General features: G+C 32.9%; 3 protein-coding genes across 3 annotated transcripts; 1 reads left to right on the top strand and 2 right to left on the bottom strand.

The window, feature by feature from the left end:
* Positions 1-4,051: 4,051 nt before the first annotated feature.
* On the bottom strand, positions 4,052-10,167 carry LOC133332449 (lipid storage droplets surface-binding protein 1). Its single transcript, XM_061540850.1, has 7 exons — positions 10,164-10,167; positions 9,805-10,103; positions 9,468-9,678; positions 4,891-5,078; positions 4,634-4,824; positions 4,389-4,566; positions 4,052-4,311 (listed from the first exon to the last, which is right to left on the bottom strand). The coding sequence occupies exons 1-7, from the start codon at positions 10,165-10,167 to the stop codon at positions 4,147-4,149; spliced, it is 1,236 nt and encodes a 411-aa protein (XP_061396834.1). The 3' UTR covers positions 4,052-4,146.
* A 7,945-nt stretch (positions 10,168-18,112) lies between these two features.
* On the top strand, positions 18,113-19,380 carry LOC133332448 (uncharacterized). The gene is made up of 3 exons (XM_061540848.1): positions 18,113-18,232; positions 18,289-19,275; positions 19,342-19,380. Exons 1-3 carry the CDS (start codon positions 18,113-18,115, stop codon positions 19,378-19,380), a joined length of 1,146 nt encoding a protein of 381 aa, XP_061396832.1.
* A 562-nt stretch (positions 19,381-19,942) lies between these two features.
* LOC133332447 (3-oxoacyl-[acyl-carrier-protein] synthase, mitochondrial) lies at positions 19,943-21,289 on the bottom strand. Its single transcript, XM_061540847.1, has one exon. The coding sequence runs from the start codon at positions 21,287-21,289 to the stop codon at positions 19,943-19,945; it is 1,347 nt and encodes a 448-aa protein (XP_061396831.1).
* Between the last annotated feature and the right edge of the window lie 3,006 nt (positions 21,290-24,295).

Below are 24,295 nucleotides of genomic sequence, written 5' to 3'. Positions count from 1 at the left end.
ATAATTATCATTTCAATTAAATTTTAATTTATTTCAATTCATTTTGAATTTATTTGAGATATGTTTTTTATTGCAATTCATTAGTATAATTTACTTTTGAAGCCCCAGCGCCAAAAAAGCTTTATAGGGGCAAAACTGGCAACCATGGTACAATAATACAAGGTAGGGCAGCTTGAGGTGAATAACAAAAAAACAACTATGCAACAACTTCTGCCAAAAATAAAATAAATATACGCAACAAGTGTTTGTGTTTATTTGACATTTTTTCAACACAAAACTAAAAACTCGAAAAATGAATGAAAGGTTATGATTTCTTCCCAAAATCTAGTAGGGAATACCATAAAATGTTTGTTTCATCCATAACACAGTAATTACTTCCAGACGAATGTGTTAAAAACATACTTTTCATTTCAATTAAACTTGAATATATTTCAATTTATTTATGAATTTATTTGACATAGTATTCAAAACAATACACACAAAATATGTATTTTGATTTGAAGGAACAAGCCACCTTGAGAAAAAATTTTAATCAGTTGGTAGCTGTGCCCTGTAATAATTATACCATGCTGGCAACCATCAAAATAACCTTTTATATAAAATTCATGGTACAATTATAAAAGGTAACAGCAAATCCCAGCTGATTTGATACCAACTTATTACTAGTGTCAATATGAATTTGACAAATTATGTTTTTAAAAATCACCCAACAGGAAAATTGGGAACGCATCATGGTATAATAATAAAAGGTAACAGCAAGTGTTGTTGTACAAAAAACGATACAACAACCACATGGGCATTTTTTGTTGTAAGTTCTACTAGTGTCAACTCATTTGACAGAAAAATGTAAACAAACAAACAAATTATCATAAAATTATTTTTATTTTAAAAATGGAATATTTTCGAATCCTCAAAATAAAAATTGAAAAACATGAATGAAAATCTATCAAATTTATATTTCTATCGCTTCCACATCTTTCCTTTAATTGAGCCATTGCCATATATATGTGTAACACATATGACAATGCTGGGAATAGCGAGTAATTCCTTCAAGAAAGATTTGCTTCCTCAAACTTTCCCAGCAGGCAGATTGAGTAAATTGAATACGGGAGCACATTAATAAAGAACAATTTCAAATTGTATGCGTTCCCAATTTTCCTGTTGGGTGATTTTTAAAAACATAATTTGTCAAATTCATATTGACTCTAGTATTACGTTGGAATCAAATCAGCTGGGATTTGCTGTTACCTTTTATAATTGTACCATGGGAACGCATACAATTTGAAATTGTTCTTTATTAAAAGTGCTCCCGTATTCAATTTACTCAATCTGCCTGCTGGGAAAGTTTCAGGAAGCAAATCTTTCTTCAAGGAATAACTCGCTATTCCCAGCATTTTCATATGTGTTATACATATATGTGGCAATGGCACAATTAAAGGAAAGATGTGGACGCGATAGAAATATAAATTTGAAAGATTTTCATTCATGTTTTTCAATTTTTATTTTGAGGATTCGAAAATATTTCATTTTCAAAATAAAAATAATTTGATGATAATTTGTTTGTTTGTTTACATTTTTCTGTCAAATGAGTTGACACTAGTAGAACTTACAACAAAAAATTTCCATGTGGTTGTTGTATCGTTTTTTGTACAACAACACTTGCTGTTACCTTCATGGTATAATAATACCATGTATAAAATTATGTTTCTAAAATTTAGAAAAAAAAGGTAATTACGAAAGAAGTGTGTCCATTTTTGTCAATAATTATTTTTTCAATTTAGTTTTAAAAGAAGAAATAGAATTTGAGTTTTTTATTTCAAGCGCAATTTGTTGTATTAACTTGGCCCAGCAAAACCAATTCGCTGCTTAGTAGTCTCAAAACGACACCTGACAATATGAACTTGGTCTCAAAATTACCGACAAACTCTATTGATCTTACACCTGTGTTCCTGGTAGACTTCCTCTTATCGGCAGAATAGTTTTAGTTTGCGTCTAAAAAGTTGCGGGGAAGAATAACGCCTTGGTAGATTCAAAACAATTTTTAATGCAGTGTTCTGTGCTCGTTGCAGTTCTTTTATCGCGCTATTGTTTTTATAAGCATGTATACCTGGTATGTTTCCCCTTTACTAGCTTTACTATTAAAAAAGTATTGGAACAGACCAATAGTATTCAAACAATACACACACATACACAAAATATGTATTTTGATTTGACGGAAAGCCACCATGAGAAAAAATTTTAAGCAGTTGGTAGCTGTGCCCTACCTTGTAATAACTAAACCATGAATGCAACGCTGTATGTTTACTTAAATATTCGAAATCCTTAAAAACCCAAAATATATGTCTTAAAAAAAATTAGCTGTTTAAAAATGCTAAATTAAAAAAAATTGTAATGAATATTATACGATTTCGAAACAGCACATCTGTTTATGCTTTTTCACCTTTTGGAGATTAAAGAGTTACAAAATCCACTCGATCTCAAATGTTAATTCCAGGGTAGCTTTTACGTCAAATATAATCCACTGGATTTGTAAAAAGGATTAACATGACGTGACTTTTAAAATCGAGTGGATTTAGTAGTTTAAACGCGCTCCTAAGTGGTAAACACATAAGACGACTTTGAGCTTTGCATGTTAAATTGGCTTTGTTTAATGTTAAAGAATATAGAAGTCGAAAAATAAATGAAAGGTCATAATTACTTCCCAAAATCCAATAGGCTATAATTATTACAAGATAACATCTGATTACACTTTTTAATAAATTTGTAAAAATATCTCAAATAAACAAAATAACCTGTTGAATATGTTTATAAGTAAATATCACATTATAAGACTTTACACTAGACTACTAGTTTTGGTTAATTACGTCCAGTAAGCCTACCTCTTGCTATTGTACAATGACTACTGGGTTCATACATTGAAAACATTTAGATTCTGAGTTTCGTGATAATATTGGTCGGTTTCAGAATCTTCTATTAGTCGAAATTATTTTCGATTTTAAAATAGCGCGAATCTGGGAAGTACAAAAATGATTAATATATATAAAAATATTGCAAAACGTTTTCCGGTCGCCTTATTTAATAATATTTAATAATGAGAATGAGGATAGTATTTGGTATCTCGATTAACAAATCGAGTCGATTGTATCAATATCGTCCTTAATATCATTTAAAGCTGTTCTATGGTGAAGCCCTCTTAAATCTAATCTGGTACGCGTAAGTTCTTTGGGGGTATAAGTGTATGCCGGAACTTCTTTAAACTTAAGGAGTTCCATCATTTCTTTTAAATAGAGCTTACTTTTCTTCTGGCCCTTTTTAACTATGTTGAAAACTACGTTCTTAGATTTTAAAGATTGCACAAGGTCTGTGAGGTTTACATTAAAAAGACAAAATAGAGGGACAGAAACCTTTTAGATTGTTACCCGATTTCGATGTGATTTCTTTTCTAGGAGCGGCGACAGATTCCTTCTCAACATTCGGATCGGTAGGTGGTTGAGATGATTGTGCTCTTAAAACAGATGGTTCGGAAAGGGCATCAATGTCTCCTAGCAATGCAAATCTAATTTTGAGAGATGACTTGATTTGATCCTGATTGCATTTCCGATGCTTGACATATTCTTGGTCGCTTGGATTGAGGTCGATCACACGCATTTAAAACAGCGCCCTTAGCTTTTGAATTGCTGTTGATATTCCTAGCCTTCGATGAATTTTGGGCTATAAAATTTTCAAATGATTCTACTGGAAAATAGTAATTTGATGATTTTTGGTTGATTCCTTTATATTTTCGTGTATTCTCTGCTTTGTCAGGTGGTACATTTTCAGATAAAGAGCGTTCTTCCGCCGACATCGGATTTTCCAAATTGTTATTTATTGACAATATGGAATTTTTTTATTACAATTCTGTTCTGTTTGAAAACAAGATTGAGAATCGTATGTATACAAACAGTTATGGTATATTTCTGGTTTAAGTTAATTGCCAATAGCATTGCATAACCATGCCATGTTCAATAAATGTCCCAATAGGTCTTAAAAAAGCAGGGTATTTATGTTTGTATTTATATAAATATTTTAATTAGAACGAATATGAATGCAAAAATAAAATTCGATAATTAGACATAAAAATACGACTGCAATAAAAAACTCTGCGTCTCAGTAGACGCCATTTATATTATTATGTGACGATGGTGTATTGTTCTCTTGAACTTCCAATCGTCTTCTGGCCGATACACCAGAGGATGTTGAACTAACGGCTGTACGGTTTCCGGAAACCTTTTCAGCTTCAATGCGACCCGACAAAAATGTTGCGAGACGTTCCTAAAAACGAAATAAATATTAATATAGACTTCGACAATGCCATGATGGTTTGAAATCTTAATAACAAAAATACTTACCAAATAAGTATTGGTTAGACATTGCAAATCACCGTAAAAAGCCACCATACGTTTTATTATGGTTTGAGCTTCTTCTTTGGATAAATCACGTACTTTATCCAATTTCGTAAGGCTTATTAAACGATTATTGATATAAATTATATGATGAACAACCTCTGTCGAAGTGTGTGATACAGTTCTGGAAAAAAAGAAAAAAAATCGAATATTTAAATATATGTTAATTATGTTCAACCAATAATAATTACTTTGGTATATTGGCAGCGACATTTGCGCCAAAGTTCACCATATGGACAACACGTCGAGCTGACTCCCTGGTTAGCAAGACAATTAGCTGTTCTAATGTAGCAGGTCTAGCCTGGTTTTCGGGCTCATCTTGACTTAAGTAAGACCAAAGTTCTTTGGCTTTTTGCAAAGCCATCTTGGGATCTGTGGCAATCTAAAAGGAAAATAAAGATGTATTTCAGGCAATTTACATACATTATGACTTCAGTTAAAAAATTACCAATTCAGCGGCATATATTAAAATATGTATAGCTTCCTTGCTTTGCTTTTTCAAGGCCCTCGCTTCGGCCAATGTTCTTTGGGTCAGACGACGCTTCAGTTTACGCGAGAAACGTTGACCATGATGTATTGCCTTGATGGCGCCCTTCTCATTTTGTGTCTCAGCACTGTTATCATCCTCATTTGGAGCTGCAAAGCAGTTTTATGTGAATATTATTTTTATTTAAGTATATATATATATATATATATATATAAATTGACACAAAATCATTATCATGAAACATAAAAGGAAAACAAACAAAAAATACATGATGTAGAAAGTAATACTGAGAAAGAATATTTTCTGTACTGTGGACGTGAAAACAACGTCAGTGATAACATATATGTATGCTTAGTAATAATACCATGATATATATGTTAAATTAATTCAAGAGATTTCATCTGGGGTTTCGTCATTTCCGGTTAGAATAATCCATATTCAGACATTAAAATGCCCCAAGTACGATAACTTGAGGTGAATAACAAAAAATCAACTCTGTAGGTAGGGCTTATTCTGTCAAATTTAACAATGTAAACGTACTATAACTTTGTTCTGAGGGTATATACGTAATTTGTGGGGTCCTAATTTTTGTAGCAGCATTTAACCCAATTCTTAATGATATCTAGACTAGTTGAATAAATATATTTATATGTGTTCATTTGATTCATAACAGGCCGCTGTTATGAATCAAATGTCACAATATTTTGTATGTAGGTTTGATTCTGATCAAAGACAGCATCTATAGTTTTGTTCATGACAGGTTAATACATGTTACTTCACGAAATATTACATTTGGAATGACCAAACTTTATTTGAAGCTCAAATATGAGGCAATTGTAGCGGGATTCTGAACAGGATCGGGATCCATTAGTCCAGTATCATATGGTCGGACCGTCAGACTATACTGCTTCGCTCACTGATTTTTAACTATTACATTTAATTAATTTCAACATTTTTTAACGTAATATGATGTTATACGAATTACTATTATTTTGAAATTTAGAACTATAGTTTTGTTATAAACTAGTTTTGTTTTAAACTATAGTTCTAAATTTCAAAATAATAGCTGTATTAAATCTGAATTTATTAAAACAAACCTTCTACTGTAAAATTTCAAATTTGAGGGTTATGTTTTTTGGCGAATATGGCTCGATATGTTTCCAATTTTTTTATAAATTTACTTTACTTTCAAAATGTAAACGAAATGTACGCATGTGTTGAGTGAGAACAATGTGGAAAGTTCGGGAACGCAAGTCTAGTAAATATGACAAATGGTCTGTTCCCGTACTGCAAGAATCTACTACTTTTTACTACGATAACGAAATTTCCTTTATGATATCGAAGAAAATAGTAAAATCTAGTAGATTCTTGCAGTACGGGAACAGACCAAAAATATTACTGTTTGCCATTTTTACTCGGACTATTTATCGAGTAAAAAGTTTACAAAGAGAACGCAATTTTGTACCATGGTATAATTATTACAAGGTAGAGCATAGCTACCAAATTATATTAGGTTCGTTCGTTTACTTTCCCAGCAACAGCTGATTTGAACAATAAACAATTTGGCGCAAACAAAGCGGAAAATTGAGGTTAATGTTAAAAAATCAAAATAAATTTCACAAAACAATTAATTTGCTTGAGAACTATTTTATTGTTTTTTAGAAATCATCTGATTAAATATCAGCTGATGGTAAAAAAAAATTCTTATTGAGTAAATTTTCGTTGTAAGAATTTGCAAATTCTCAGTAACACCACTATCAATTCACTCTCTTTTACTGGATTTTTGTCTAAACGAACAACATTTTGTAATATTTTGTACAAATTATTGAGTGAATTATTAAAAAATTAGACAATTCACAATAGTGGATTCTAACACCAAACTTGAAAAGCTGGTGATATCCAGTTTGTCTCGATGGATACCAAATCAGCTGGTCTCCCTTGGTGACCTTATTTATAGGCCATGTATTCAGCTTTCAAAATTTAAATGAAAATACCTTCCTTCGATATGTACGCATATCAAGTGTTCAATGGTAAAAATTGCCATATAATTTATATTTATAAGTCTGCTTTTCCACAGGCAAATTTTTATTTGGCAAATACTGAGTTTGTAGGCGAGAGGGGTGCGAGGAATAAAAACAAAAATTTGCCTGTTCAGAATTTGCCGTACACGCAAATTCTGCTTTGCTCTGTTCGTTGAAAACAATTTTGTTCACATTTCCTTTTGAACCTATTCGCTTTACTGACACACAGCCGGCTTTAATTTGTGCAAGTGAAATTTAATTTTTAATTTTTGCAATTTATATAATAAAATATATAAAAAATAAATAAAATATTAAAAAAAAACTTTAAAATGCAAACACTTTTGCCTTTTATTTCCTTTCTTTTGTATTTTGATTCGCAAATTTGGCAAAGAAAAATTTGCTAATGGAAAAGCAAGCGAAAATTTCAAAAGAGAAAACAAACAATTTGCCAAATAAAAATCTGCCTGTGGAAAAGCAGACTAAATAATTTTAACTTATAAATATATAATGTAATAACAATGGTTAAATCTTGAGAGCAATACTCAGCTTTAGAAAATATTTTTTGTTAAATTTATTGAAAATATGCCAATCGACATACATAAAACTTTATGGAATTTATTTTTCATATTATTTAAAATTGACGTTACAACAACCACATGGAAATTTGTTTTTGTAAGTTAAGTGGCCCACACACGTCAAACATGTGCGTTCGATCGGTGTGAATCGAAGCAATGTTTGACGTGTGTGGTACGGTGTTCACACCGATTTGCCGGTGCGCACACCGATCGAAAGAAATTAAAAATTTTTAATTTTTCGTTGTGCGACGCGCACATGTTTGACGTCTGTGGCCTGGTGTGTGGATATTTTCTCATTTGTTGAGAAATTTCGTGGAGTGCGGATCAGCGGACAAATGCAATACATATGTATTTGGAAGATTTTTTGATATTTTTACACATATTCTACTGTGTGCCAAATAAAAATGTTTTTTCCCGGAATAAAGTAAAAGTATTTAATACATTTATATTAAATAAAAATATTTCATCTTTTTTCCGTCATCACTATCGCGGTCCATCTTCACGCTTCAAAATAAATAAATATGAAATGAAGTTTAATGGATCCGTTTGACGTGTGTGGGCTAGGAGCTTCACACCGATCGAACGCACATGTTTGAGGTGTGTGGCCTACTTTATACTAGTGTCAACGTCATTTGACAGAAAAATGTAAACAAACAAATAAATTATATTTAGTTTGAAAATGAAATATTTTCGAATCCTCAAAATAAAATTTGAAAAATATGAATGAAAATCTATCAAATTTATGTTTCTATCGCTTCCACATCTTTCCTATAATTGATGATTATTTGTGTAACACATATGTAAATGCAGTAAATTGCGAGTTATTCAATGAAGAAAGATTTGCTTCCTCAAACTTTCCCAGCAGGCAGATTGAGTAAATTGGATACGGGAGCTTAGTTAATAAAGAATAAAGAAAAATTTTAAATTGTATGCATTCCCTTTTGGGTAATTTTTAAAAACATAATTTGTCAGATTATTATTGACACTAGTATTACGTTGGAATCAAATCAGCTGGGATTTGCTGTTACCTTTTATAATTGTACCATGATTGATAGATGAGTTCCAATTTAAAAAGGGTTGCCATCATAAAATTCTCAAATTAGAGTACCTTCTGTAATTATGCCATGTGTGTTGAAAAAAAAAATATGTAATAACCACAACAATTTGTTGGGAAGGTTTTTTTTTATTTGACAGAAGAAGCAACTAACATAGTTTCTTTTTTGTTATACACCTCAAGTTGTCCTGCTTTTTGGTTATTCACCTCAAGTTATCCTACCTTGTTATTATTGTACCATACTTCGACCTCTGACTTTGATTAACCTATGCTTATACAGAGAATAGTAAAATTGCCTATAGTAAATAAAAAATGCAAAATTATCAATGACAAACTATTGTCCCATCAACAACTTGTTTATGTTAATAAAAATTGCTGCTTTAAAATGTTGTCAAACGATGGATTAGTTCATCATCTATTTTCCATTGCCTTTTACTATCTGTGTATGTTGTTTTGAAAGTCTAGAAATATTCTACAAAAAAAACACATTTTGCACATCCTTATTAAGAAATGACATTTTAACTTGATTTACTGGCATGTTACTCTGATGTCTCATTTAAATTTAGCTTATCTTTAGGTAAAACAAAAAAATATACGAACAGAAGACCGGCGAATAACAAGTTCAGCGTCGTAAATAAACAAAGACTAGATTAAACAAAAAAAAACATTCTTGGTGATCTTCCAGAATGTGATAACCTTAGATTTGTATGGGCTTCGGCTCAACTCTCTCTTTCTCTTTGCGCCTCTACTTCTTTCGACACTATCCCATGCATTTAAACAGCACACATTCCAAAATAAACTTTATCACTATTTTAGCAACACACACACACATTTGTACATAAACATATATTTTTGTATAATACATAACATGTATGACGATCTACTTACCATCAGTCTGATCCTGCTCCCCGTCAATGGGTATTAAATATTTATCAACAAATTTATCACCAACCGTCAAAGCGCCATCCAAGCGTTCAGCAGCAAATGTTGTTATGGGACTTTCTAGGACTGCATTACCAATTTGTTTAACAGAATCGGCTCGCTTGAGGACCGGTCTCACCAAATGATCCGACATATATTCTTTGGTATTCCAATACATCTTTAAGCCCAAAACAATTGTCTTATTAATTATCAATAATGACATACCACGAAATACAATATGCGTATGTATGTATATATGTGTATGTATGCTCATCAATATATATTCTTCGACAAAAAAACTTACCATTTCCGGTGGAAGATATACCAGGGGTATATGTTGTTCCAAAATATCTAAACTTTTGCAAACCACGTTATCCAAACGTTTCAACGGAGTTTCGAAAAGTTTTACGGCTGGCTTTACCGATTCATAGGCCGATGTAATGGTATATTCGGCTGTTTCCAAGTACCAGTTGAACAGGCGATTGCTTGATTTGACCTTTCCATATAAAACTTCGGCTTGTTTTAGGCTTGTCTCAACCAAGGGTATGCTAGTAATACGGTCAATAGATTCCAAGTGAAGTTTTGTGCTGGGTGTATTTGCGGCTGTAATAGATTCGATAATCATCTATCAATTGTCCATTCAATTTTTTTCAAAAGACTAACCCATTTCTCAAAAGTTGACACAAAAATATTAAAAGTGATAGTTAATATTTCTTTTGCGGTTTGCTGTATTCGTTTTCGATTTCCCGCTTTAAAGCGGCTCGTACAATAAACCTTGTCGTTCAAATCTCGAAAGAAAACTGAGACAAAACAACATTGGTGCATACAATTTAAAAAAATACAAATCCTCCATAGCATTTCATAATGGAATAAAATTCACAGAGAGACTTTTTTAATTATGGACTTTTTAGCGATAATGTGAATGTGCACATTTGATGGATTCACTTGAGATGAGTGAAATTCTCTCATGCTGTTCTTTTTATTATTCCTCAATTTTTTTATGAGGTGTATAAGAAATATTCTGATATACAATTAAAAACCGGTGAACCTTCTTGCATTGCATATAAATTAGTTTTAGTCGAATTTATTGACCCAATGCTTACTAAAGGTGAAATTTTTATTAATATAATATTACACTAGGGTAGCAAGAGAAAAAGATACTAGTAAAAGCCCTGATATTGCAATGACCAGGAATGACACCTGTCATTACTCTTATTTAAGCTTTGCTCAGGTTCAACAATGAGTTTGTTCTCTTGGTTGACGGTGTCTAGATCTTGACACATTGCACCTTGGTTTGTTGTGCCAAAGTTCATAGGCTCTTTCGCCGAAGAACGCCTCAAAGTTCCGATAAGGATGGTGGTTTGGTTGAGCCATCAATTGCTAGATCTGTAAATTGAGATCCTCGTCTAGGTAATTCGTCTGCTCTTTCATTACACATGATGTCACGGTGTCCTGGTACCCAACACAGCCGATAGCAGTAAGTATGTTCTTCCAAAACTGTTCAGCTGCTTGTCGGGTGCTCCTCATGTCTCCTGTTATTAGAACCGAGGCGGCTCTTTGTACCTTATCTGGTTTGCTGGATGTCGACTTGTGGCGCAGGCAGTTCCACCAAACATGAGAACCATAGGAAAGGATGGGCCGTACAACGGTGTTATACAACTAGTGTATAGTCGATGGTTTTAGCTCCCAAAATTTCCCAATGGAGTTCTTGCATGCATAGAGTGCAATCAGCCTTCTCTTCGCCCGTTCCCCATCCATTCTCACAACATGACTAAGTCAACGTAGTGGCTGACGCTCAATCCGTCTGATTATGTCGATGTCCGAGGATGGATGGTATAGCTCATGGTTCATTCGACAACGATATTAACCGTCGACCCAGATTGGCCCATAGATTTTTCGGAGAATCCCAAATGTTGGACCCTTTATATCGATGTCATCGGCGATTAACATGTGTTGTTTGGTGTACAGAGTGTCATTTCTGTTCACATTTGCCTCTCGTATGATCTTTTCCAGCAGAATGTTAAACAGGTCACACGGCAAACTGTCACCTTGTTTGAATCGGTATCAAAGGGCTTTGAGAGTTCTTTTCCGACTTTAACTGCTGGCCTTGCGTCAGTTAAAGTTATTCTACATAGCTGTATTAATTTTGTAGGAATGCCGAACGCAGACATGGCTTTAAATAGCTCTGAACGGATAGATCTGTCGAATGCGGCTTTATAGTCGACGAATAGATGTCGAAAATGTGTCGATGTGTTTTTCATGGGTCCTTTTCAGGATCTGGCGCAGAGTGAAAATCTGGTCAATGGTGGATTTCTCAGGACTGAAGCCGCATTGGTATGGTCCAATAATGTCATTGACCATTGGCTTCAGTCGTTCACACTGCACGCTGGATAGCACTTTATATGAAAGTTATTCCTCTATAGTTGGCACATGTCATCTGGTCTCCGGTTTTTGTGTACGGGACACAAGAACATGCTGAGGATCCAATCATTCGGCATACGTTCATCTAGCCAAATTGTACTAATCAGCTGGTGTATGCTTCTGACCAGCATCTGATCACCGATCCTGAATAGTTCGGATGGTAATCCATCGGTACCTGATGCTTTATTATTATTCAGCCGATTAATTGCTATTTTGACCTCATCTTCGCTAGGTGTTTCTTTCAGATCCTCAACACGCTATATGTATCTATGGAAAAAATGTCAAATAAACAAACAAAAAAAAACGTTTTGGATATGTTTATTTTATATCTGACAGAACAAACCACTATATACAGAGTTGCATTCACTTCAATATATCCTAACTAGTTTTATTGTATAATGAAATAAAAAAACTCTAATTTAACAATTAAAAATTATTTAATTTTCTGAGCAAATAAATCGATGAACCAAGCATACCCAACACATACATGTAGTTCTGAAATAAAAGTAAATGGAAAGTATGACCTACGGAATGGCATTGATAAGACCAAGACGAATAGTATAGATTATATGTTATTTTAATTGTATGAGTATAACATTAGCAGAGTAGGTGTTCCATTCGAATGATTTTTTGTAAAAAATATTATGAATGTATCAAAGTTCAAAAATTCTTAAAAAAAACTTTCCAGATATGTTAAGAAAAGCAAATGATTCATGTGATGCAACAACCATATCATCATATTCTTGCACAGTGGAACATTTGATGTTATTATATGTACGAAAAAAAAAAATAAATAACGTACATTTATTACACCTTTCATCAAAAATTAATCCCATGTATTTATTTTACATATATCGTACGGAGCAAACAGCTATATGCAGAGTTGATTTTTGTTGTTCACCTCAAAATATCCTACTTTATAAAATTGGACCATGTTTTTTCCACGATCCGGAACAAACAACATTAACTAATAGCAATGTAAAAGTACATTTACATATACGATTTTAAATCGACTCGATTAACGAAATCCAGAAATATATCCTAATTGTTTACATATACCCTTATGCTTGATCTAAATGCCGATCAGCTGATGTTTGTTAGTATACATACAAAATTATTAATTTGCGCCAAATATATTTGTTTGCAATTTGAAAAAGAATAGAAGAATTACCACAATGGAAATGTTTTTGCAATACTGTGATCGTTTGGAAAGTAAAAAACACCTAAAAACACAAAAATTCTATAATTAAATTGTATTTTCCTTTGATCTGTCATTTTTGTATTTGTCAGCCGTTAAATTTAAAAACAAACGGCATGTAAAAACAGTTGCAAATTTTGGTACATTGTGAGAGAGTTGTATTTTTTCGTACAAAACCCGCGTTGCATCTCAGTAGTATCATGATTTCGATCATGATTTAAAATAAACCCTGCCGCACAATGATTTAAATTTGTATGAGAAATCATGGTAAATTCAGCCCGATTAAGAAAATAAACCCTGATTCACCTTTTAATCATGATTAGATGTTATATGTATATTCGCTTTAACATTAAAAGCAACACTGACTTTCAGTTCATCATACTAAATGGCATTCTACCATTTAGACCTTGGATAACATGTGCTTTCAAAATAATATATATATTTTTTTTATATTTACCAATGCAGTATCAATTACTTGCCGTTGTCAAGCGCTTACTATGATCTAAATACAATCAATACTTGCTCTTTTAATCAGTTGCAGACATTATTTCTTGTTGAATATTACATATTATAAATATTTACATTAATGTTGCATCAGATTTGTATTTAATATTTGTTGTAATTTTTTTCTTTGCAAAAATACAAGGAAATTCTATTACACCCAACATAAAATGCTCAATGAAATTAATTCTTGTCCAGGGTCATGATTCAAAATGAGGTCTAAGAATTATCAGTAACTGTCAAATTGTACAAAATGTTATGTTAATTTGTAATAAATTCGAAATATTTCATGCTAGGAGACATGGCACAATAGATAGGTAGTCCATTTAGCGCAGCTGATGTCTCGATTAACTGTAAAAGTGTGTAATTTCTACTTGAATTCGATGTGAAATGTTGGCAATCATGTGAAATGTTATAAGTAAAAATCTGACAGATGGTCGAGACAAGAACAAATGTTTTTGTTTTGTTACATCACCTTATTATTGCATCATGCTATGCAACTTAAGGCGCTTTTACACAATACGTTTTATACATATTGGCTGTCACTTTATTTACATATCTATGCAACTCGATCTCGTCGTGTGAAACATGTTATAATAAGGAAGCTAGTCTCCTGTAATCCATGGTACAATTATAAAAGGTAACAGCAAATCCCAGCTGATTTGATTCCATCGTATTGCTAGTGTCAATATGAATTTGACAAATTATGTTTTAAAAAATCACCCAACAGGAAAATTGGGAATGCATACAATTTGAAATTGTTCTTTATTAAATGTGCTCCCGTATTCAATTTACTCAATCTGCCTCATGGGAAAGTTTCAGGAAGCAAATCTTTCTTCAAGGAATAACTCGCTATTCCCAGCATTTTCATATGTGTTACACATATATGTGGCAATGGCTCAATTATAGGAAAGATGTGGAAGCGATAGAAATATAAATTTGAAAGATTTTCATTCATGTTTTTCAATTTTTATTTTGAGGATTCGAAAATATTTAATTTTCAAAATAGAAATAGTTTGATGATAATTTGTTTGTTTGTTTACATTTTTCCGTCAAATGAGTTGACACTAGTAGAACTTACAACAACAAATTTCCATGTGGTTGTTGTATCGTTTTTTGTACAACAACACTTGCTGTTACCTTCTATTATTATACAATGCCTGTAATCATATGTTTAAAACATTTCTTGCTGTACCATGGCATAATTATACAGTCATATGTTTCCAATTTTTTCATAAATTTGCCTTTGACAGTATTCAGCTTTCAAAATGTAAATGAAAATACTTTCTTCGGTGGCAAAAATTGCTAAATAATTTATATTTATGAATATTTGAAGTTCCCTGCCTCTAAAACGTATAAATAAATATCAAAATAGACTAGGAAGCATGCATGAGTAAAACAGAAGGAGCAATTATTCGTCTTAAGCAGAAGGTGCCGATTACCAGTCCAACATTTCAAGACTGGTGGTCACATGCTGGTCAGGATCGTGCACCAGCTAATTAGTACAATTTGGCTAGAGGAATGCCTGTCCAATGATTGAAACCACAGCATTCTGTGCCCCGTACACAAAAACGGAGTCAAGACGATATGTGCCAACTTTAGAGGAAAGTCTTCTCATCGCATATAATGTGCTATACAGCGTATTGTGTGAACGAGTGAAGCCTAGGGTCAATGACATTATTGGACCATACGAATGCGGCTTCAGACCTGGCAAACGCACCATATACTAGATTTTCACACTTCGCCAAATCCTGGAAATACATCAACACATTCCACCTATAAATCCGCATTTGACAACCTAATACGACATTTACATTAGAACTTTTTACCGGGTTAACCTACTTTATGAGGATTTACTTGGCATATATTCAAAGGAATTGACAATTTAAACCCACTGGGTTAATCAAATCCGGTACAATGTAAACGTAGTTTAATCCGCTTAGAGGTGTTTAAAGCAGCGTTCGAACAGCGACTGCGTTGTCTAGGTTATGTTGTGAGAATGGATGAGGATGCTCCAGCTCAAAAGGCATATAAGAGCGAGCCAGCTGAGAGTTCATTCAGAAGGGGAAAGCCTCGAATATGAGGGAAAGATCAAGTGGAAGACAACATCTCGGTTTTTCAAATTGGATGAGCTGCGCACAAGACCCACGCGCCTTGAATTCTTTTCTTAAGGTAGGCTTATGGAACAAACGTTTTGTCACAAGCATTTTTATAACTTGTACACCACTACAAATAGTCGAATATATAGTTATTACAAATATATTCCAATTTTATTGAAATGAAAATGATTTTTACCACATTCATTTGGAAGTAGTTACTTTGTTATGGAGAAAACAAACATTTCATGTTAGTCAATCTCCGATTTTGGGAAGAAATCATAACCTTTTATTACTTTTTTCTAGTTTTTGGTTATAGTACGTTTACATTTAACCAGATTTCATTAACCCGGTGGGTTTCAATTGTCAATTCCTTTGTATACATGTCAAATAAATCCTCATAAAGTAGGTTAACCCGGTAAAAAGTTCTAATGTATATGCCGTTTTATGTGTTGTTGCGTTTGTGTTTTATATTTGACAGAAGAAGCCACTACTTACATAGTTGATTTTTTGTTATTCACAACCATTTATCCTACCTTGTATTATTGTATCCTGATTATATTCCTTTGATTGTCGTTGAATTTGTATATATTTTCGGTTGCAATAAATATGGTAACTACATCACATGGGTCATAGACCTTATGAAGCAATAACCTTCAAAGTAAGTCTTATCAATCACCTGTAAAGTGCACGGTTGTAATGCAAAATACTGATGTGTAGAATACTGATGTGTAGAATACTGATGATAATACATGGTAGACAATGTTTTGACAAGAAGAAATTCAACTCTACTTAACGACTTCGGATGGCAAAATAAATAAAAACAAATACAAATGATTTATTTATCATAGAATAAGGAAATATATGGTCTGTTTCCGTACTGCAAGAATCTACTAATTTTTACTATTTTTCCGATAACATAAAGGAAAAATTGTTATCGTAGTAAAAATTTGTACATTCTTGCAGGTTCTGGAACAGACCAATAATTAAATGTTTTTGTCAATCCATGATACAAGAATACAAGTTAGGACAACTTGAAGTGAGTAACAAAAAAGCAACTATGTAGGTACTGGCTTCTCCTGTCAAATATAAAAAAAATTTATGGAGCAAGTGGTTGTGTTTATTTGACATTTTTTCAACACATAACTAAAAACTCCAAAAATTAACTGAAAGGTTGTGAATTCATTCCAAAATCCCAGTAGAGATTATCATGAAATGTTAGTTTCATCCATAACAAAGTAATTACTTCATGTCAATTAAATTTGTAAAAATCATGTTCATGTCAATTAAATTTGAATATATTTCAATTCAATTTGATATTTTTGACTTGGTATTCAAATTGGTACAAATTGGAATTTTGTGGAATTAAGATTACAGTTAGAGCGTAGGATTGATGTAGTTTTACAAATTCTTACTTATGAGTATGGGAAGTACTAAATTTTACTAAATTTGGTATATTTTGGATTTGGGTGTATCGATAGAGCTGGAATCCTGAGATTTGGAATTTAGATTACTGTTGAAGTGTAGGATTGAGTTATGGGGACAGCTTTTCGAATGCGAATTTATGTGTATAAATAGTACTAAATGCACTAGATTTGGAACAATTTGGGTAAATGTTGGATAATTTATAGTTAGAAGAGTATAAATGTGTATGAAGAGTATAAATCATCGATGCTCAAAAATTCCCAAAATCATACGTTAGCGTAAATGGTAAAAACGCAATCTCATTTGTTTTCTTTTCAATTACGTTCACCTACATTTACTCTCACTTAGTCATCCAGCTAGCAAAAGTCAGATGTTTTTTTTTTCTCAAGCCTAATGTCAAAAATTGGGACTATGTTTATGTTTTTATAATGGAAAGTCCATTCACAATATTGGATTTGACAGCAAGCTGATTTTTGCTAGCTGGGTGACCACAAAAACTATAAATAAGGTCGTCTAGGGAGACCAGCTGGATATCAGCTGCCTCTCAAGTTTGTTGTCAAAATCCATTATTGTGAATTGACTTCCATTATGAAAACGTAAACAAAGACTACATTTTTGACATTAGACTTGGGAAAAAAACAGCTGACTTTCGCTAGCTGGGTGACCTTAAGGCCTATAGATAAGGTCACCCAGGGAGACCAGTTGGATATCCACAGCCACTCAAGTTTGCTGTCAAACTTCATTATTGTGAATTGAATTTTATTATGAAAACGTAAACAAAGTTTAAATTTTTGACATTAGACTTGAGAAAAAACAGCTGTTTTCCGATTTCTATTGCTACCTGGTGACCTTATTAATAGAACTTGGGTGACCTTTTTCATAGATCTTGGACTTGTCGCTTGCTGGATGTCCTTATTAAGATACCTTGTTTAGGCGCTATTTCAATTCGGTTTTTATTGCATCAAATGGAAATGGACATTGCAGATTTTTCTGAATTGGAAGAACTGTCCTTGAAATATCTGGGTCTTATTTATCATACTCACTATGGCAATAAAAAGTGTTTATATATCGAGGGACCTATTAAAGCAAATGTAAGTGAACTGATATACTTCCTTATTAACAACAAAAATAAAATAAAAATTTATAGGACATTTGGATTAATGTAAAAATCATTTGCCCCAATTATCCTTCATTGCAAGGTGTCACTCTACAAGTGCAACAAAATTTTAACATCGTAACAATTTCTCAAAGTGATGGAAGTAAGATCAATTGTAATTGGACTATTGGTGAACTTGTGGATAATATTTCAATATTATACGATAGATTGGAAAAGGATAACGATGAAAACAACATAGCACAATTAGAACATGAAAATATCTATGCAGAAGTAGCCGGTCTATATCTACCTGCTGAATATGAAATTCAAACAAATGAATTATGTTCCCGTGTAAAGTTTTGTAATTTTTCCCAAAACGAGCAGCATTATTTGGATGTAGCTCTTCCATCATTACAAATATTGGATCACAGTTTGCCGCACTGTATCGATGTGTTGGAGTTATTGGGCAAATCTTCTTCGCTGACAGCTTTACTGCAACAATTTCGTAAACTCCTGGAGGACTTGACTCCATTTTATGAGAATTTCACTGAAATCGATGAGCTATGTCATGTTGTACAGCCCAGCTTACCAACCACCAAAGAAAATTGGCGTCTGTTTGTTTTGAAAGAACGAATATTTATAAAACTTCAGTTCTCGGATCCATTTAATCCGTTAACTTCGATGAGTGTACACTTGATTGGACCAACAACAGAGATAACAAATCTACGTAGGGTATACAGCGAAGGCTTACGTGATTGGGATGGTGAATTGGATGTGCATAAAAATCTATTGCGTATTTTTGATCTGTGCTTCTTTCCAATGCCACCTGCCGATGATGATGCAATGAATGACACCGGCTATTGTAATATATGTTATAGTTATAAATTGGAACGTGGCGAAATACCCATAATATCTTGTGATAATTCGCATTGCAATCTAATATTCCATGCAGAATGTTTAAAAGAATGGTTTAATACGTTGGCCGATGGAAAGACATTTTTGGATGTTGCATTTGGTGCTTGTCCCTTTTGTAAATCGGTGGGTATTTCCCTATTGTATATATGTATTTATATACCTATTTTAAATATCTTGTATATTTTCCAGAAACTTTCAACATCCTTTCAAGAATTGCTACAACAATAAGTGATGCAATACAAAAGGTAATTGTTATTAAGGATTTGGTGCGATCAAAATCTAAATAGTATATTCAACATACACACATATCTTAAAATTGTCGGAATGGTATACAATTGTAATACTACACCAAGTATTATACCTTCTATTATTTTACTATTGAAACAATTTTGTATTGGGTTGGTGGAAATAGAAGTCAGAGTAGTAATCGGTGAAACATGGAGATGATACACTTATTTACATTCCCACCAACCTATCCAACCTTATGTTATGTCCACTCGGACCTACGAAGCATATATTGTCATTGAAAGATACCTTCTAGGAGCGGACCAAGGAAAGCAGTGGTCTTCGGGCTCAATTTTATAAATTTCATATTGCTAATACTATCAAACAAATCTTTGGTGGAATCTTTTTGAAAAGGGGGAGTAATTTAATCTTCAATTGACTTGTACATATTTTATTTCTCGCATATTCAACTTTACAAAGAAAAGAATAATAAACAACATAAGCCAATTAAAAATGCAAATGATACAACAATAACAAATTAAATAGTATAATAAATGTTACATTTTCAACTATAACTGGAAATGCATAACGAAGCATTGGTACCACCAAAACCAAAAGAATTCTTTAAGGCAATACGTAGCTTACTTCCATCCTCATTCCATGCTTCCGGCTTTGATACAATCCGCACCTGTACACTCTCATCCAGCTCGTCCACATTTATTGATGGTGGCAATTTATTCTCATAGCAACCTTGTATCAGAAAAGCAGCTTCCAAATTACCCGATGAACCCAACAAATGACCATGAGCTCCCTTTGTTGATGATACCCGAACATTTGCTGTGTGATCTCCAAAAACTCTTTGAATGGCACGTGCCTCAATTCGATCACCTGTAGGCGTTGAAGTGGCATGGGCATTCACATATGTTATCTCTTCCGGTTTTACTCCAGCATCTTTAATGGCTCGTTGCATGGCCAATGTAGCCCCAGTACCATCTTCACTGGGAGAAGTAATGTGATAGGCATCTCCCGATAAACCATAACCTAAGATCTCGGCTAATATAGGTGCATTACGTTTACGTGCATATTCCAACTCCTCCAAAATCAAAATGGCCGAACCTTCACCCATAACAAATCCATCTCGTTTCTTATCAAATGGTCGGGAAGCTTTTTCGGGTGTTTCATTAAAAGAAGTACTCAGGGCGCGAAGTCTACAAAAACCAGCAATGGATAAGGGATCAATACACGATTCACCACTGCCAGCAATCATAACATCAGCATCACCATTGCGTATGAAACGCATGGCATCTCCAATTGCATGGGCTCCCGTTGCACATGCTGTGGAAACAGAGTGATTTGGTCCTCGCAAGCCATATTTCATACTTATGTGACCACATGCCATATTTGGCAGGAGACGGGGTACAAAAAAGGGACTTACACGATTATAGCCACGTTGTAATTGTTGCCAGGCGCCGTAGACTTCGCTTAAATCAAACATACCCATACCAACACAAACACCAATGCGTTCTAACTCTTCGACACTCAAATCTTTTGTATTTAATTTAGCTCCCCTCAATGCCTCTTCTGTGGCCAAAATTGACAGTTGCGTGGCAGGACTCATTAGTTTGATATCACTTTTTGTAAGATGTTGCTCCAAGGGAAGTTCTTCCTTCTTGATTTGTGCCGCCACCTGACACGGTAGACCCTTGTAGGCATCGCTTAATTTGGAAATGGCTGATTCGCAATTTAACAATCGTTGCCATGATTCTTTGAGATTATTACCCAATGGTGAGATAGCTCCAATTCCTGTTACCACTACTCTCCTTTTAGCACCATATGTGGGTTTGGTAGTTGATAGTCTGCGGATATATTGCTGAGTATATCCAGGTCTAGATAGTTTTATTACGAAATTCATATCGAGCTTAGCGAACTGCCGGCAAGTTATAGATGGAATTCGAAACAGCTGTTTTTTGCTGATATTAGGTGTGTCTGGTTACTTTTCCAGTAACATTTATTCAGTAAGTTCTAGTTCAGAGAGTAAGCCTTTCTTTTACTCTCTTTTACGGTAATACTGAAAAAAGTAAACAGACAACATTTAATAAGTTTTAGCAAATAAACAGCTGATTCAAGAAAACATTTGATTTGCGCCAAAATAAGCAACAAACAAAGGACAAACACAATTATTTGTATTGCATTTAATATTAAAAATAAAATGAATAATAAAACAAAAATTGATTTGGTATGTTCCACGGGAACATTTACGCTTCCAGCATCAATACATTGTCCTCTATCTGGAACTTGCCTAAAAATATATAAGGAATTAGTTTCTAATAATTTGCATTACTTACGAATTTTCTTCCATTTTCTGTAATTAACTTCAAATTGAACTTTGCAAATTAAAAAAAAAATGTTTTAAATAATTTTTGTGTTTGGTCAGAAAACAGCTGATCAGAAAATAGCTGAGTTGCAAAATCTTACTGAATAAAATTCTTTCAGTAACCTCCAGCAACTTTGTTGTTGTTCAACTGTCAAACTTGCTCTCTCACTTGACTCTCTTTTACAGGATTTTTGTGTAAACAGACAACATTTACAGCCTTATTCTGGATATTCGCTGGGAGATATCTCGCATGCACAAAAATTTTCGCTTTCACATTCTCGCCTTATTCTGAATGAATAGGGAGACGCAAAAAATGCGAGATGAGGATTCGAGTTTTCGAAAATGGTGGTTGAAAAAAAGATTCGTGTTGCCATATTATAATTTAAGTTGTAATGTGTGTTGCCATATTGTAATTTAAGTTGTAATGTATGTTGCCCCATTGTATTTTAATTGTGTAATATTTTTCAATATTTTATTTATTGATTATTTTATTAAAAATTGTTACTTGTTATTGTTGTTTAAACTTTATAACAATACAAATGTGAAATATCAAGAATCCGCTTTATAAATGCTTTGTAATTAAAAGAAAATTAATTATAGTTTGAAAATATGGCAACCTACAATATGACATGTGAAACAGCTGTTCATAGTTTTGATGCAATTTGGTACAACAACTACAATAGATTACAAATAAAAGAACATTTTTTATGATGGCAAAAACACAGGCACATAATTGTGTGCCTTTTAATTTAATTTCGATATTTTATCTCTCCAACTTCTTAAAGTGACCTACTCCTTTATTTCTTCCTTCAAATAATGCAAACGATAATTTAAAAAATATATATTTTTTTGTAGTTTTTTTTGTGTTGTTTCATAATTTGTATTTAAGTTTTCACTGTAAAGCGGCTCATTAGGCAAATTTGGTTTTTCTATAATTTTTTTCTTGAGAGACAGATCCTCACCCAAAATGTCTGTTTTTTCGCCTCCCAAATGCATCAAACTCGACTTAAATATTCATTATTACCTTTACACATTCCTTGGCAATATTTGGTTCAGCAGGCATCATTATCAATAGGATTTCCAAAGGCATTTTATTTGCTGTTTTCCAGATAAATATTTGCTTATTATCATTTATAATATTCTAAATCGTCATAGAATATGTATTGTGTTAATATTTTTCATAAAAATATTTATAACTTATGTTTTTGTAGTCAACTCACTTTGAATTTATTAGCGAAAAATTTCGCACAAAATTTCATCTCATTCTCCTACTCCCTGTAATCCAGAATACCTAATTTTTCCTCAAAGCGGAATTTTTCGCTTTCGAACTTCATTCAGAATAAGGCGAAAGCGAGAATGCGAAAAAATTCACACAAAAATGTTGTTCAGAATAAGACGAAGGGGAAGAGCGAGTAAATTCACGTGGAACTGACATCCTGAATAAGGCTGTTAGTAACATTTGGTAACAATTGTTACCAAATATCGAGTTAACAGACAGAGCTATTTATTTATCTATCTATTTCTTACTGAAATAAGAAATAGATAAATGTGGAATTAATTATGTATTTAATATGATATTTCGAAAACTAAAATGAAAAAGTGTTTTTATATAAATTATTACTATTTATTTGTAATTTCCCTTACTAATATTAGGTTCGTTCGTTTACTCAATAATTTGTACAAATTATTACAAAATGTTGTTCGTTTACCCAAAAGTCCAGTAAAAGAGAGTGAATTGAGAGAGCAGATTTGACAGTTGTGTTACTGAGTATTTGCAAATTCTTACAAGAAAAATTTACTCAGTAAGAATTTTCTTGTACCAACAGCTGATATTTAATCAGCTGTTTTGCTATATTTTGTAAACAAACAACAAAATTGTCCTCAACCAAATTGATTGTTTTGTGAATTTTATATTGGTTTTGTATTATTAAACATTAAAAAAATTGATAAAGAAAACGCAAGTATTGGCAAACAACATACATTTTCCGCTTGTTATCAATTTTTCTAATAAAAATTCTGTTTTTTAGTTTGCGCCAATTTGTTTGTTTTAATTAGCAGTGTCGAAACAATCTTTTTACTGGATGTTGTTCGTTTACTTTTTGCAGTTTTCTCTCTTGAGAAGGAAAAAATCGTATTTACTCTCTGCAAATTCTTACTGAGTAAATATTACTGGGAAAGTAAACGAACGAACCTATTTATATTTTTAAAAAAGAAAAATTGCAAAATAAAAGTTTCGTTCCAGAACCTAAAAGAATCTACTCATTTTACATGTTATGCAACTTTTTACTCGAAAACCGTTCCTCAACCCACAAAACTGGTAAAACATTGACTCAAATTTAAGAGAGCACAAAACAAAATGGCGTTCTCTTTGAAAACTTTTTACTCGTGAAATTTGGTCGAGTAAAAATGGTAAACAGGAATGCCTACTTCTGATTGGCTGTTATGTTGATTTTGAAGTATTGCCATCTAATTTTGGCATAATTACTAGATTTGCGTTCCCGAACTTTTCCAATTATTTTGTACTCTGAGAGCAATTTTGAAATG

The sequence above is a fragment of the Musca vetustissima genome, unplaced genomic scaffold (genome assembly GCF_032173495.1).
Source record: "Musca vetustissima isolate MV318-11 ecotype Yass unplaced genomic scaffold, APGP_CSIRO_Mvet_v1 utg50500, whole genome shotgun sequence".
In the NCBI taxonomy this organism is placed as follows: Eukaryota; Metazoa; Arthropoda; class Insecta; order Diptera; family Muscidae; genus Musca; species Musca vetustissima.
The sequence above is the reverse complement of the archived record's forward strand: the minus strand, read 5'-3'. Positions and strand labels throughout refer to the sequence as shown.

Coding starts and splice junctions, on each gene's coding strand:
- LOC133332448 (XM_061540848.1), top strand. CDS start 18,113: ATGGACATTGCAGATTTTTCTGAATTGGAAGAACTGTCCTTGAAATAT. Junction 18,233..18,288: donor AGGGACCTATTAAAGCAAAT/GTAAGTGAACTG, acceptor AAAAATTTATAG/GACATTTGGATTAATGTAAA. Junction 19,276..19,341: donor CTTGTCCCTTTTGTAAATCG/GTGGGTATTTCC, acceptor TATATTTTCCAG/AAACTTTCAACATCCTTTCA.
- LOC133332449 (XM_061540850.1), bottom strand. Junction 5,079..9,467: donor GGAGCAGGATCAGACTGATG/GTAAGTAGATCG, acceptor ACTGCTTTGCAG/CTCCAAATGAGGATGATAAC. Junction 4,825..4,890: donor TAATATATGCCGCTGAATTG/GTAATTTTTTAA, acceptor TTTTCCTTTTAG/ATTGCCACAGATCCCAAGAT.
- LOC133332447 (XM_061540847.1), bottom strand. CDS start 21,289: ATGAATTTCGTAATAAAACTATCTAGACCTGGATATACTCAGCAATAT.